The 16,495-nt window shown below is 25.4% G+C and overlaps 6 protein-coding genes across 6 annotated transcripts; all 6 read left to right on the top strand.

Moving 5' to 3' along the window:
- Positions 1–241: 241 nt before the first annotated feature.
- DICPUDRAFT_156275 (uncharacterized protein) lies at positions 242–2,716 on the top strand (the record flags this gene model as incomplete). The annotated part of the gene is made up of 1 exon (XM_003291613.1): positions 242–2,716. One exon carries the CDS (start codon positions 242–244, stop codon positions 2,714–2,716), a length of 2,475 nt encoding a protein of 824 aa, XP_003291661.1.
- Positions 2,717–3,424: 708 nt separating this feature from the next.
- On the top strand, positions 3,425–6,867 carry DICPUDRAFT_156274 (uncharacterized protein; the record flags this gene model as incomplete). Its single annotated transcript, XM_003291612.1, has 2 exons — positions 3,425–4,921; positions 4,996–6,867. 2 exons carry the CDS (start codon positions 3,425–3,427, stop codon positions 6,865–6,867), a joined length of 3,369 nt encoding a protein of 1,122 aa, XP_003291660.1.
- Positions 6,868–7,414: 547 nt separating this feature from the next.
- On the top strand, positions 7,415–8,594 carry DICPUDRAFT_39331 (uncharacterized protein; the record flags this gene model as incomplete). Its single annotated transcript, XM_003291611.1, has 4 exons — positions 7,415–7,527; positions 7,620–7,970; positions 8,031–8,385; positions 8,466–8,594. 4 exons carry the CDS (start codon positions 7,415–7,417, stop codon positions 8,592–8,594), a joined length of 948 nt encoding a protein of 315 aa, XP_003291659.1.
- Positions 8,595–9,130: 536 nt separating this feature from the next.
- Positions 9,131–11,951, top strand: DICPUDRAFT_156272 (uncharacterized protein; the record flags this gene model as incomplete). The annotated part of the gene is made up of 2 exons (XM_003291610.1): positions 9,131–9,865; positions 9,945–11,951. 2 exons carry the CDS (start codon positions 9,131–9,133, stop codon positions 11,949–11,951), a joined length of 2,742 nt encoding a protein of 913 aa, XP_003291658.1.
- Positions 11,952–12,531: 580 nt separating this feature from the next.
- Positions 12,532–13,598, top strand: DICPUDRAFT_39352 (uncharacterized protein; the record flags this gene model as incomplete). Its single annotated transcript, XM_003291609.1, has 3 exons — positions 12,532–12,586; positions 12,679–12,942; positions 13,012–13,598. Coding segments are annotated over 3 exons (906 nt in total), but the record flags the coding sequence as incomplete, so codon positions are not given.
- A 978-nt stretch (positions 13,599–14,576) lies between these two features.
- Positions 14,577–16,405, top strand: DICPUDRAFT_156270 (uncharacterized protein; the record flags this gene model as incomplete). The annotated part of the gene is made up of 4 exons (XM_003291608.1): positions 14,577–15,063; positions 15,126–15,989; positions 16,058–16,189; positions 16,272–16,405. The coding sequence occupies 4 exons, from the start codon at positions 14,577–14,579 to the stop codon at positions 16,403–16,405; spliced, it is 1,617 nt and encodes a 538-aa protein (XP_003291656.1).
- Positions 16,406–16,495: the final 90 nt, after the last annotated feature.

The raw sequence follows: 16,495 nt of genomic DNA, 5'->3' as shown, positions 1-16,495 counted from the left end.
TATATTATTATATTGCTTAATTATTTAATGGGAGGTAAATTAAATAAATGGAGAAAAAAAAAATTAAAAAAATAATAAAAAAAAAAATTAAATTAATTTAAAAAAATGAAAATAAATTTTTTTAATTTTTTCTATTTTTTTTTTAAAAATTTTCACTTTTTCATAAATTTGTAATTATCAGTTCTCTCTCTTTTTTATTATTATAATTCAGTCCAAATTAAAATAATTTTAAAAAAAGGATATGAACTCCATTACACATAATAAAAGTGACCAAATTAAAATTTTAATTTCTAATTTAATTGGTATATCAAATTGGGATTCATTATCGATTCAGCATGATGGCATTGACCATGGATTAGATATTAATTTATTAAAGGTTATCAATGATATAATATACCAAGACCAAATCAACACCACCTTTATCAGCACAACAGAATGCGACGACAACTCTTCAGACCAATGCGACACTAATAGCAATGTAGTTCATATGATATCTAAAGAAATCGATTCGGAGTATAGTTCCCAAGCATCATCTTCCAAATCAAAAAATAAAAGAGCAACTTTTTCATCCAAATCATCATCTTCATCATCATCAACATCATCAAAATCAGCAGTATTTGACAATATACATAAACAATTACATTCACTCAAAAGGAAATCAAAGAAGCAAATTGAACAATTAGAATCATTAAAAGCCATATTCCAAACCAGATTAAATAGCAACAACATAAACACAAATAGCACCAATGAATATAACCCAAGTATCACTTTTAACCTTGGTAAAGAATTTGTTATTTCAAATTTATTTTTGGACCAAATTATTCTATTATTAGACTTTTTACATTCGATTGCACTGGAAATTGAAAACTCGTTGGGATACTGGGAGGCCAAAGACTCGATCTACTATTCATTAGAAAAGACTCCATTGTTCTGGTTAAAATACTATCATCAAGAATTAAACAAAAAAATTCAATTTTCAAATAAGTTCAACGAGATTCATAATATAACAGCTTCAGCATCACTCGTTTATGTTTCAAAAGCATTAAATAAATTCAATAATATATTTAAAAGATCTTCAAAAAAATCACTAAAATCACTAGAATCAGTGAATGAAATGTTAAAAGAAAAAAAATTAGATCAAGATAATTATAATTTAATTTTTAATTTAAAATTCCCAATTAATGAAGATCAAAATGAAAATAATAATAATAACAATAACAATAATAATAATAATAATAATAATAATAATAATAATAATAAATATCAAGCAGAATTAAAGCATCCAAAGGTAGAATTACAAGAAAGAATTAAAAGATTAAAATCCTATCAAACTATTATATCAGTATTAATTGGTAGATTAACTTATTTATTAGATACATTTAAATCAATCAATTCATTAGAACAATTTAATGAATTAATGTCAAAATCAAATATCATTATATTTGATTGTTTGTTAATTTTATCAAAATCATTTTATAATAAATTAAAAATCAAAAAACAATTACTTCAATCAAAGCAATTCATCGATATATTGGTACAACAAAAAGATCAAGAGGAAAACCATCAAATTAATAACTTTAATATTATTGTATCAAATCATATGGTGCTAAATAACCTCATATACTCGATTGAAAAGATAGTGTCTAAAGATGGTATTCCAAACTTCCTCAGTAGAAACTGGCTCAAGATCACCCTATCCTCAATGGTAACCTTCATAATGATCAAGTATTCATATGACAATTTTGACTCTTTTGTTGCCAGTGCCAAAGATACAAGAGATGCATTAATTAGATTCTACAACGAGCATTTAGAAGAACCACTATGGAACATCTGGAGTGTAATTAGATACGATAAAAAGACCTTACAATTAACAGATCCAGTATCTCTTCAATCCTCCATCGACTCATTGGGTAGAATGGTATTGGAGTTTAATTCTGACAAAGGTTTGAAGCTATCAGATTTGGACAAAGCTCAACTTTTAGATTTAGCAAGTCGTGGTGATATTTCCTCTATCATGAAATCATACGAAGATAATATTCGATCACCACTTGCAAATATTGTATTTGGTGATTTGGTTCGTTTAATTTTAATCCAAGTTCAAAAAGAAAAAGTTGATGTTGACAAAGCTTTGATTGCCATTGACAAATTGCTCCAATCCAATGAATTAAACTTCCAATTGCTTGCCGCCATTCCATCAGTTATATTTGTAGCATTCATCATTTGGCAAATTAAAAAACTTTTTACAAACACCAAAACCACATTACCATACTCCCAAAAAGTTATCTTTACCACACTCAGAAAGATAAATCGTACCCTTATCATCAATAATGGCGAACAGCAAAACTTACCTCCTTTTATATCACCATTATTATTAACTACCCAACCCTCATTATTCAACTTTTCAAAAATTAATAACTATAACAGTCAGATTTTATTATCGTCAAGTAACAATAGTATTCATAACCACCCACAAGACGAGCACAATCTTTCATCTTTAATCAAATCTCAATTTAAACCATTCGAAAAATATGGAACTATTTTAATCTCAACCAATAAATTAAGAATCCATCAAAAATCAGTAAGAGAAACTAATGAAAGTCAATGGTTTAACGAAGATATCAATGATTTAGAATCTGATCATTTATCAAACCAAGATAAAATACAAACCATAAATAGAATGTTTATGACCTATTCATTTTTAAAAAAAATAAAATAATAAAATAATATTTTATAAAACACTAACGAAAATAATCCAACTATTATTTCCGTTTAAATAAAAAAAAAAATTTTGATTGTGTTTTATTCCAAAAAAAAAAAAAAAAAAAAAAAAAAAAAAAAAAAAAAAAAAAAAAAAAAAAAAAATATTTAAAATCACCCACACAATCAGAATTTTTTGATATATCTTTTTTTCGAGTAATTCAACAACAAATATCCAAAAATTTTTTTTTATCTAGATTGTGGTTTTAGCTGTTAGAAAAAAAAGGCAGAAAATAAAAAAAAAAAAAAGATATTTTTTTTTTCATTGATAAAAATATTATTATTTTTAATTTTTTTTTTTTTTAAAAAAAAAGAAAAAAAAAAATTTAACGACAGTTTATTTATTTTTTTATTTTTGTTCTATTAAAAAATTGTAATAAATAAAATACATGTATAAAATAAGCAAATAGTAAACAGTAGAAATAATATTAAAATAAACAATTTGTGTTTTTTTTCTTTTTTTTTTTTTTTCCAATAATATATATATTATTAAAATATAATATTATTTAATAAATTATAAAATTTTTTTCTTTTTTTTTATAAAAAATTTTAGTAATTTTTTTTTTTTTTGTAATATATTAAAAAGGGAAGGAGAATGGAGAGAGTCAAACAACTGAAACCAGCTGTTGGTAATAGAGGCAGATCTGCATCCATCGATATGATAGTAATGGATGAGGTTGTTAAAAACGGACCATTAAATTATTGGAATACAAATAGTTCATATACAAGCAATAACGATGAAACTAGTTCTAATATTTCAGGTTCAAATAGTAATCAAAATTTAAATAGTGTATTATCTAATAATAATAATAATAATAATAATAGTCAATCTAGTATTAATACATCAGGTAATAATATTATAAATAGTAGCAATAATAATTTTTCAGGAATTTTTTTAAATAATATAAATAGTAGCACCAATCCAGATTCACCTAGATATAAAACTAATATAAATAGTAATGGATCATTTAGTGGATTACCCTCACCATCCCCACCAATTTCACCAAGAGCTCAAGTTACCGCACCAAATCTATCAAATTTTATAACACAACACACACCACCACCATCTCCAAAATTAGAGCATTTAGAAAATAGACATTTAAGATTACAACATACAAGCCACCTTATTAGAAATTTAAGTTTTAGTAGTGTAAACTCAACATCATCACTTGACTTTAGGAGGTCACTTCAACAATCAACAGGAATACCGATGGAAATGAATACCAATAATAACAATAATAATATCGATAACAAAGACAGTGTAGATTTAGAAATTAATAATAGTAATAGTGGTGCTAGTGGTATAGATTCAACTAAAAGCTTTACACCAAGAAAAAAAAGAAGAAAGGAAAATAGAGCAGTTAGAAGATTTAGGAGATCATTATCATCGGTCATATCATCAAACTACTGGATTTTCATTATGATCATTTCAATTATTTTTGTACTTTTCATTGATGATATACTGGGTATAGCAGGCTCACCAAGCAGTAAAGCGTTAGATAGTTCAATTATGGGTGTTAGAATTGGTGTAATAGCGTTTTTTATAATAGATATAATATTTAATTTATTTTGTTTTAGAGACGATTATTTCCCAGGAACCATCGTTTTTTGGCTCGATCTAATAAGTTTGGCGTCAATAGTATCCGATGTTCATTATTTTAGTAACTTTTATGCAAATTTAGTTTTATCAATAACTGTAAATACAAGAATCATTAGAATATGTGGTTCATTCATTAGAATTTCTTTAATTTCAACATTATATAATAGATTTTTAAGAAAGCAAACATCACCCATTACAGAAGGCCTTGAAGTCGAAGCAAGTAAACTCGGTGATAAATTAATCCGTTTAACAACCAACAAAATAGTTTTATTAGCCTTGGCAGTATTATTCGCATCTCAGCTTCTAGTTTATGAACCAGATGCACCAGGTATATATATTAAATCAACCATTTCATCATTAGAGCACATGGCAAATACATTTGGTAAAGATTCAGCTTCGTTCAACACAATGTTCAACGACTATTTAACTGTAAATTCAAAACTTTTATATGCAAATATTATAAATGATATAGTTTATGAAAATAACAATAGAATTAGTGAATTACAAGAAAGATCAATTTTAAAATATAGTTACTTTAATTCAGAAATATGGATTGATAATTCAGTAAGCATATAATACATATCATTTATTTAAAAAAGTACGACCTTATTAATATTTTTATTTATTTTTATTATTAGTATTATATTAAATATAGCTGTATATTACATTTATGTTTAACTATATTTGTAATTTTAATTTTAATTATTATCAATTTATTAATTGTCAACGATGCACATTGGTTAGTCATTAATCCATTGGAAAATGTTTTAACAATTGTAAAATTATTATCAAAACAAAATTCAACAATGATTCAAACCAATAAACATAGTGGAGGTGGTAATAATAATACAAATTCGAATAATGTTAGAAACAGGGTAGAGTCCATTGGTAATAAGTCAGATACAGCAGATACAACAAGTAGTAGTGGTGTCGATGTGGAAGAGCCCGACGAGGCAGATTTCCTTTTAGGTGTACTTAATGATATCGATGATTCGTTACAACAGGTTCAAGAGAATCTTAAGGAAGAAGCCAATCAAAATACTATATTAAAGAAGGATATTGAAGATCTTTATGTAGAGAAATATATCCTGCAAGTTCATCTCCGTTCAGTTGTAAGAAAGATCGACTTCCCAGACCCAATCGGTAATTATTTAAAAAAGAAGCAAGTTTTATTATCAAAGCAAAATCAAGCCATCAACAGTAGTAATGAACATGCTTTCATTGATGTAGTTTTAGCATCACAAAATGATGATATTAAATATAAATCCAACGAAGACGGATCAGCAGACTTTAATATAATTCAATACGCCTCAATCGATAAATTGATTGAAAAGCTTACAACACCAGAAACACACGATTTGAAATTTGCAAATGTTTTCCTTTTGACCTACCGTAAATATTTATCGCCATTAGAACTTTTAGAGAGATTAATCATTAGATTCTGTTCAACACCAACCATGGAATTACCAGAAAAGTTATTGGGTTCGAAAGAGCAAGTAGAAAAATGGAGAAAGAATAAACAAGAGCAAATTCGTAATAGTGTTTTCAATACATTAAAACTATGGGTTGGTGTATACAATTGGGACTTTTATGATAATCCAGAGTTGTCACAATTGTTGAACAGTTTAGTAAATGAAATCATGCCCTTCTGTAAGATGGATAAACATGCAGCTTATATCGACTCGATCTACAAGAGAAAGATGAACACATTCGCTCAAGACCCACCATTCATTCCACCACCACCATTAACACCAGAGGAAATTGCAGAGCTAATGGTAATAGAAGATAAAATATTATTTACATTTGACACATCAGATTTAGCTATTCAGATCACTCTTATCGAATTTGACCTATTTAAAAATATAAAATCAAAAGAATTTTTAAATCTTTGTTGGACCAACAAGCAAGAAAAGACAAAGTTAGCACCAAATGTTATTAGATTCATTGAACATTTCAATAGCGTCAGTTTTTGGTTACAAACTCAAATTGTAAAGAGCGGTAAAGTTAAAGAACGTGTTCAAGTTGTAAAGAAAATTATTGCATTGGGTGATTCATTCATTCAATTAAACAATTTCTATGGTGCAATGGAGGTTCTATCGTCATTAGAGTCCTCAGCAGTATCACGTCTTCATAAAACCTGGGAGCAAATACCCCAATCAACTGTTCAATCACTCCATTCATTACAAAAACTACTCAGTCCAACCGACAACTTTAAAAACTATCGTGAAAAAATTTCAAAAACCACATCATCATGTATACCATACATTGGTCTCTATCTCAGTGATTTGACATTCATTCACGAGGGTAATCCAGATTATAAAGACGATCTTATCAATTTCTCAAAACAACGTGAAGTAGCCGCAACCATTAATTCTATCAAACAATTCCAAAATATTTTTTACTATTATGAACCAAATCAAGCCATTAGAAAACAATTAGAATTTAAATCACCTGGTGCCGATACAATATGGAAAATGTCATTAACATGTGAAAATAAATCAAAGAAATAACCTTTATATATATAAAATAAATATTTTTTTAATAACTTTATCAATAACTATAATAATAAAAAAATAAAAACTTGTAAAAATAATAAATATAGTAATAATATAATCACAATAATAATAATAATATACAATCAAATTAAACAATATAATATATAGTCTACTTTTTTAATTTAAATTTTTTTTTAATATATAAAAATAAATTAATCAAAAAAAAATGATCATTTTTTAATTTTAAAAAAACTTTTAACCACATATATACACCCCTAAATAAAAACACATACAAATAAGTAGTTTCTGTTTTTAAATATTTTTTAACTAAAATAATTTTTAAATCATTATATCATTTAATTTTTTTTTTTTATTTTTTAATTATTTATTTATTTTATTTTTTTTTTTTTTATAAATTATTTTTTTAAAAATTTACAAAAATTTAAAAAAAAAAATCACACATTTTTTTTTTTATATATAATTTAAATTTTAAATTTATAATATAGTATCATTTAAATTTTATACCTATATAGATAGATATATAGTTTTAATATAAGAAAAGATGACACAAGTATTGTTTTACGGATGTTTGTTTATAACATTCTCGCCCATTTTAGCATTCTTTTTTTTAGTTATTGCAAAGAATAGTCAATTGGTTATTTTAACTATTGGAGGGTATATATATTTATATTTACATCGCTAGACTATAGTCTCGATAAACAAAATGTAAATAAATATTAATAAAATATATACTTTTTTTTTTATAGGTCATTCTTTTGGTTAGTATCGATATTATTATCAGCGATTTGGTGGTATATTATACCACCAATGAGAGAACAATGGTGGTTTACAATACCATTTGCAGTAGTATTTCAAGAAGCAATTAGATATTTATTTTACAGACTATATTCATGGGGTTTTAATGATAGACCATCATTAAATCAAATTAAAGAAACACAACATCAAATGTCATTAGATCAAATGAAAAAAAGAAAACAAGTAAAAACATCCTATCAGAATGAAAACTATAACAATGATAATGACAATAATAATAATAATAATAATGATGATGATACCTTTAGTATAGATAATAAAAATGATAGTGATGAAAATGACAAGTCACCAGTACGTAATATTGAAAGTTTGAATGACAATAATAATAACAGCAATAATAATAGCGATAAATCGGAATCAAAAGAATCAGATAAGGCTGAAGTCGTTATCAATAATAGATTAGAAACATTATCAGCAAGACCCAACCACACACTTTCAGCCACCGCCATTGGTGTTGGTAACGGAACTGCTTATGGTTTTATTATGTTTGGTTCAATTCTTTGGGAATCAACTGGTCCAGGAACCATGTTCTCACCAGCATGTCCAACAGTCAATCTCTTCATGCTCTCTTCAATTATTACCCTTTGCATGACCATTTTACATGTAGTTTATAATGTTTTAGCTTTTCAAGGTTACAGATCCAGAAAATATCATTTAGTAGTTTATGTTGTAATAGTTCACTTTTTAACATCATTTTTAGTAAGTGTTTTACTTTATTTAAAAAAAAAAAAAAAAAAAAAAGAAACTTTTTATTAATTATTACCTTTCATTCATAATAGACACTTTTAAATCAACCAAGTAAAAGTTGTATTGGATCTGTTTTACCAATTTCTTTAATCACTATTTTTTCAGTTTGTTTTTGTCTCTATTCTTTACTAAAGAGTGATTCAATCACAAAAACTCATTAATTTTAAATATACCATATAAAGAAAAAAAAATCAATAAAAATCAAAACAAATATATGTAAAATTTGTACACTAAAATAAAATTTATTATGTGTTTGGGTTAACTATATATATCCAACAGGGTCTCAAAGTTTTTATTTTTTCAATTTTTTTTTTAATTAAATTTTTTTTTTATTTTTTTTTATTTTTTTAAATTATTATAAAAATCAAAAATCATTCAACATTACAACATCCATTACAACACTACACAACACCGCACCCCTTAATCCTTTTTTTTTTTTTTTCTTTTCTATTTTATTAAATAATGTTTATTATAAAAAACTAATATAATAATAATAATACATATTTTAAAAAAAAATTTATTTGTTAATTCATTTTAACTATTTAATAATTTTTTCAACATTATTTTTTAAAGTGTTTTGTATTTGTAATCAAAAGATCAATTTTTATTTTGTAATATAATTTATTGTTTATTTATTTATTTATTTATTTATTTATTTATTTATTTATTTTAATTTTGTAATTTTAAAGAAAAAAAAATGTCGGCACCTAATAGCACACATGGTAATAATGCAGTTTATAGAGAAGATGGTGTTAGATTATATGGTATGGATGCAGAAATCGAATTGAAACAAAGGGCTAAAAGAGATCCACAATTAGAAAAGGAATTGGCACAATGGATTGAAAAAGCAATTGGTGAAAAGTTAAAATACCCAAATGATTTGATTGAATCACTTCGTAGTGGTATTGTACTATGCAAATTAATTAATACTCTGTTACCTGGGACTATCAAATCAGTAAATACTAGAGATACAGCATTACATCATATGGAAAATATTGGTTTATATATTAAAGCATGTTGGAAAGTCGGTGTTGAATCTTCAGATCTATTTGTTGCCTCGGATCTTTACCTAAAGAAAGGTGTATCTGCTGTAATTCAAAACTTAGCATCCATCGCTAGATGCGCTCACAACTGTGCAGAATACAAGGGACCAACCTTTGGTTACAAACCCAATCCAAATATCCAACCCGCAAAGAAATGGGATGAAATTAAAATTGGTGGTCCAGTTTTCGTAACTGATATCGAAAATAAAGAAAATATTCAACCTCCAAATTGTACAAAATGTGGTCACGAAAAAGTTTGTCAAGCCTGTTATCCTCCATCGTCCCAAAAAGTTAACATTATCAGTGAAAAAGAAAAAGAAAGAGAGAAGGAAAAAGAGAAAGAGTTTTTACAAAAAATTCAAAATTTATCAAATGTTTTAAAAGAAAAGGTAAATATCATCATTTTAGCCTCTATTTTTTTATACCAACGTTTAAATACTAACAAAAAACTTTCCTATTATATTACAGGAAGATCATATTAAATCTTTAATAGATAATTTGGATAAACAAAAAAAGAAACAAGTCGATGATGAAAAAGAATTAAAAGAATTAATCGAAACTCAAAAAACTCAAATTCAATCAAAAGAAAACATTATTCAATCATTAAACAAAACAAATTCAAATTTAGTTTTATTAGCATCAAACAATAGCAGCAATAATACTGTAACAACTCCACCATCCTCTACCATTAAGTCAAACTCTTATGTCACTCCACCAACCACTACCAGCACCACAAGCACCTCTTTGGCCAATAATGCCAACAAAACCAATAGAAACTCTGGTGTATTTCAAGCAGTATCTACCATTAATAATAAAGTCAATACTCCATCCTCATCATCTACTCTAAATGCAACCACCACCACGAATACAATTAAATGCTCTAGATGTAACTCTACAACCAATAAACCAACCCAAAAATATTGCTCATGTGGTGAACTACTTAAAAAAGATACAGCTACCACAACAACAACAACAAATTCATTTATTTTCAATAAACCCCCAACCACCATCAACACCACCACTAGTAGCATTGCTACAAACAATACCACCACACCATCATATTTAAATAAAAACAGAAATAGTACCAACCTTACAAATAATACTGGTATAACTATCAATAATAGTAATAATAGTGAAATTGAAAAATTAAATGATAAAATTTCAACCCTTTGTTCAACAATGAAACAACAAGAGGAAACTATTTCAAGATTAAATAATCAAATTAATTCAGAAAAACAAATTTATGAAAAAGAGAAAAAACAACAAAAACAAACCATTGATAATCAACAAATATTATTAAATCAAAAAGAACAGGATTTAAAGAAAGCTTTGTCATCAAATACTTCTAGCAACACTGCAACAAACCAAAGCAACAAACCATTTTTATTAGGTGCAGAATTAAGATCAATTAATACCAATCATTCGAATGATCCATCAATTTACAGTAAACCATATGGTAGTAATATTAAAGTTGATAATGCATCCAATATTACAACTACTTTACCATCAAACTCAACTATCATTGGAAATAAAGAATTAGAAACTCTTAGAGATAAACTAAAAGAATTAGAATATAGATTAAATGATGAAATTTCGAAATCCAAAGCTAAAGATTCAACAATAGCATTATTAAATGAAAAGGTTTTAAGCTTTAATAATAGACCAAAGAGAGTTTTAACAGGTGCTGTAAGCTCTGCCAAGTCAAGCCAAATTGTTGTAGGTAGAAAGAGATTCAATACATTGAAACCAGACTCTGTCGATATTACTACTTTAGTAGATGCCACCCTTTCTCATCTATCTGCTATCCTATATAACAAGCCAATCGAATTTTATCAAGTTACATCACTCAAAGATCTATTCAAGACTGAAACTGGTAGACGTAGATTCACCCAAATTTTATCATCAACTTTAAAACAAGTACCACAATTACAACTCTCTGAAACCTCTTTCGAATTCTTACTCTATTTAATTAGCTGTGCACTTCAAGAAATGAATATCAGCCAAGACCACGATTTCCAATGTGCTAGAATTATCTTCCACTCATCTGATTCACTCTATCGTGTCGGCAAAACAGGTCAATCTGAATTCCTCAAACCATTCATTACCAGCTCTCCAGTTTTCAAAGATATTAGATTTTGGTCTGATTACTTCTGGGTTCAGTTAAGTAAACGTCATAGAAAGGTATATGGTAAAATCCCAGATACTCTCGATCGTGAAATCATTATCAATCTTCTATCTTACTTTGGTGTTAATATGACTTACTTTGGTATTTCAAGTGATCAAGTTAAAGAATTTATTAACGAAATGGGTTCTCAAAATAATTTAGATAAAAAACAAATAGATTATATTATTTCAACTTTAAAAGACTCACCACTATATCAAAGTATCAATACCAATAATGATAAACAAAAAAATACTGTAGTATCATCTGCAAAAGTTTCAAAAAAAGATAAAGATGAAAAAAAGAAAAAATAAATAAATAAACAACTATGTGTGCATATTTAACTTTGCTACATATAACAATAACCTCTTTTTTTTTATTTTTTATTTTTTTTATTTTTTACAAAAAAAATAATTCGGAATATGACTTTTCATTTTTTAATTCCCTAATGCTAGATTTTTAAATGATCTTTATAATAATAAGAAGATAAAAAAAATAAAAAAGGTTAAATATAATGCTATTTAAAAAAAAAAAATTAATATATCTTTTTTGGACTTCGTAGAACCAAAAAGATATTTTTTAAAAAATATTCCACACTAAATATAATTTGAGAAAAAATAATTATGTGTTCGAATAACCACTATTCTATTTTCTTTTTTGGTGAAAAATTAAAAGTAATTTTTTTTTATTTTTTTTATTTTTTTTATTTTTTTTTTTTTTTTTTTTTTGTATAAATTTAATTTTTATTTTTTATTTTTTTTTCAATGACACCCAAATATCTTTGCTGAACTTATTTATTTTTTATTTTCATTTCGTTTAAATAAATAAATAAATATAATTATAACTTACAATAATAATAATATAATAACTATTAAAAAAAAAATATGGCCCAACCCCCAACAAACTTTTAAACTTTCATCTGGGCCCCATATTCCACAATTAGGTTTAGGTAAGTTTATTAAATTTTTTTTTTTTTTTTTTTTTTTTTTTTTTTTTTTTTAAATTATTTTTTTATTAATTTATTTTTTATAATTTATTTAGGTACATATAATGGTTCCAAATACAATGAAGTTTATGAAGCTACAAAGGTAGCTTTAAAGGCAGGTTACAAACATATTGATACTGCTGCAATTTATGGAAATGAAAAAGAGGTTGGTCTTGCTGTTAAAGAAGCTATTGCAGACGGCATTGTTAAAAGAGAGGAAGTTTTTATTACTACCAAATTATGGAATACCTGTCATGGTAATGTTAGAAAACATTTTGATCTTTCATTAAAAAATTTAGGTTTACAATATGTTGATTTATGTAAGTATTATTTATAAACTAATTTTAAAATTATTTTGCTAATAAAAAAATTTTATAAAATAAATGTAGATTTAATTCATTGGCCAATTGCCTTTGAATATACTGGTGAAAGTTTTACCACCCCAAAGAATGCTGATGGTTCTGTTAAATTAGATAAAGTTAATATTCACGACACTTGGAGAGAAATGGAAAAATTAGTTGATGAAGGTTTAGTAAAATCAATTGGTGTTTCAAATTTCAATGTTCAAAGCTTAGTCGATTTATTAACCTATGCTAGAATTCCACCAGCAGTCAACCAAGTCGAATTACACCCATATTTATCACAACCAGCTTTAAGATCATTCTGCGATCAACATAAAATTATTTTAACCGCTTATTCACCATTGGGTCAAGGTAAAATTACAGATCATTCACCAGTTATTGAAGAAATTGCAAAATCACACAATAAATCACCAGCCAATATTATCTTTAAATGGTGTATCACAAAGGGTTTTACTGTTATTCCAAAATCAGTTACCCCACAAAGAATTATTGACAACTTTGACATCTTTGACTTTGATCTTACTGATGCTCAAATCAAACAACTTGACCAATTAAATAGAAATGAAAGAACCTGTTCCCCAATGAGACAATGGGGTGTACCATTATTTGATTAATAGAAATAATTATTTTCAATAAAAAAAAAATAAAAATATAAAATTAAACTTTTTTTCACACACACCATACTTTTTTATTTATTTCTTTTTTTTTTATTAATTTTTTTTTTATTAATTTTTTTTTATTTCTTTTTTTTTTATTAGCAAATAAATATTAAAAAATAAATAAAATAAAATAAAAAAATAAAAAAATAAAAAACCTATTATAATAAATGATTTAAATTTATTAATTACACATCATACACTCAAATCGTTTTTTTTTTTTTGTTTAAAAAATCTGGCTTTTTAACTGACCATAGAAAAAAAAAAAATAATTAAAAAAAAAAAAATTCTATTTTTTCAATTTTTTTTTTTTTTTTTTTTTTTTTTTTTTTTTTTATATTTATTTTTTTTTTAAAATAATTTAATTATTTTTTCTATAGCAGATACACTAAATATTATTGTTATTGTTATTGTTATTGTTCATCCATTCTATAATTATAGTTCTTCAGCAAACTTACACCCATACAATAAAAAAGAATTATTTTTGGTTTTTTTGGAAAAATAAAATCAAAAATCAATAAAGTTTTCTATCTTTTCCCCACACAAAAAAATAAAAAAAAATATAAAAAAAATAAAAAAATTAATTCCACACACTCTGTGTTTTATTTTTTTATTTTTTTATTTTTAAATTTACCATCAAATAATCTCTTTTCTTTTTTTTTAAATATCCAATATTACAGATAAATAATTAAATAATAATAGTAGTAATAGTAATAATATAGTTTCAATTCATTTCACTTTTTTTTTTTTGTGTGTTGTAGTTTTACAAATTTTTAAATTTTTTTAAAATTAGAAAAAAATAAAAATAAATTATTTTATCATATATCAAAAATAATTTATTTGTATATTTGTATCTTTATATTAAATAATCCTCATCATCAATACCACCACCACCACCATCAAAATAAATAATAAAAAATAAATATAAATAATAAAATGTTACATACAGTTAATCAAAGACCATCCGATACATATTATAAAGATGATAGTATTGATAATGCAACCAATCTTCAAAAGATCTGGAGACCAATTTGGGTACCAGATCACCAAGAGGATTGCTGTTTAAATTGTAAATCACAATTTAATACATTATTAAGAAGACACCATTGTAGGGGCTGCGGCAACCTTTTTTGTAACAACTGTACCAGTAAAAGACAATCACTACCACAATTACATTATAATAAACCAGTTAGAATTTGTAATAGATGTTCTGACCTCACAAACTTTTCAAAACTCTCAACTTCACCAGATATAAAGAACAGAGAAGAAGCAGCAAAAGGTTTTCTAAATTTAACATGTGATTCTCTTGGCAAAAAAATGATTATTAGAGGATTTTTAAATCCTTTAGGTAATTTATTCACAAATGGTAATCCAACATTATATAAACATTTAACAAAAGCTATTTCAAATTTAGCCGAAAATGGTAAGTACAAACAAACAGCCTCTACATAAACTATACTGACAAAATATACTTTATTTATTTAGATATTGTAAGAATTGATATACTCGAAGCAAATTTTTTAACATTATTAGTAAATTATTTACTTGAAAGTTTTAAAAAGTATCCAAATTTAAAGCAACAAAACAAAAATATAAATAGTAGCAATGGTGGAAATAGTAGTAGCAGAAATAATAATAGTAATAATAATAATAATAATAATAATATTGGTAGCACTGGTGCAAGTGGTGTCAATAGTGAACATAATAATTGTAGTAATAGTAATAATAACAGTAATGGTAATGAAGAAGATTTTAATAACGATCAATTTATTATTCATGACGATGATTTTGAAAGTTTTTTAAATGTTTGTTTATGTTTTCAATATCTAAGTTGTGAAGAGAATATCCTCGTAAAGACCCAATTAGCTGATAGATGTTTACCAATTTTAATAAAGATGTCAAGATCATATAATGTTCAAATAAAGCATTCAAGTTCAATCGTTTTATTAAATTTAGTAAAAAATCCATTGTCTCGTGACTTGGTTGTTCAAGGTGGCGGCATTGGCTCATTGATTGCAATTGCTATTAACGACGATGCTAAACTTCAAGAAACCTCGGCTCATGCTCTCTCTATTCTCTCTGCTCAATCAAAATATCAAAGAAAAGTAGTCGAGTGTGGCGCCCTTCCACCATTGGTTTTAATGTTAAATTCAAACTCGTCCTCTGATAATATTTTACAATACACAACATCCTCACTTTCACTTTTAGCAGAGAATCAAGATAACCAAATTGCAATCGTACAAGTAGGTGGTATTAACCCACTCAAAAATATTCTTATTTATAAAAATGAACATACAATGCAAATTTCATACAATGCTGCTTTAACATTATACCATTTATCAACCAACAGTAAGTATTTCATTTATATATTATTAAATTGATTTTTTTAATGCTAATTTTTTTTTTTTTTATTTCAGAAAATTTAATTTTACAATTGGCTCAACACGATTTGGTCGAATTATTAACTAAAATTATTATTTCAAATTATAACAATCCATCATATGATTTATTATTGTTATGTGTTAAAATTATTGGCAATCTTTCTTTTGGTAAGAATTATAATTTGTTTACAACATTTTTTTTTATTTTTAAAAATAAATATATTAATTTTTTTTTTTTTTTTTATTTTAGAAAAAGAAATAAAAGTTTTAATCAGAAAGAATCAATCAATGATGAATATTTTAAGAATTATGGTTCATTCAACAAATAGAATTCAACAATGGGCTCAAATTATTTTTAATAATTGTGAAACTGGACAAAATTAAGTTTTTTATATACCCAAAATATTTCACATTACCAACGATAGCAACACCAACCATATCAATTTTTTAATAAACTATAATAAATTATTATTT

The sequence above is a fragment of the Dictyostelium purpureum genome, assembly GCF_000190715.1.
Source record: "Dictyostelium purpureum unplaced genomic scaffold DICPUscaffold_289, whole genome shotgun sequence".
Classification (NCBI taxonomy): Eukaryota; Evosea; class Eumycetozoa; order Dictyosteliales; family Dictyosteliaceae; genus Dictyostelium; species Dictyostelium purpureum.
Note: the sequence above shows the minus strand (reverse complement) of the source record. Positions and strands in the feature narration are given on the sequence as shown.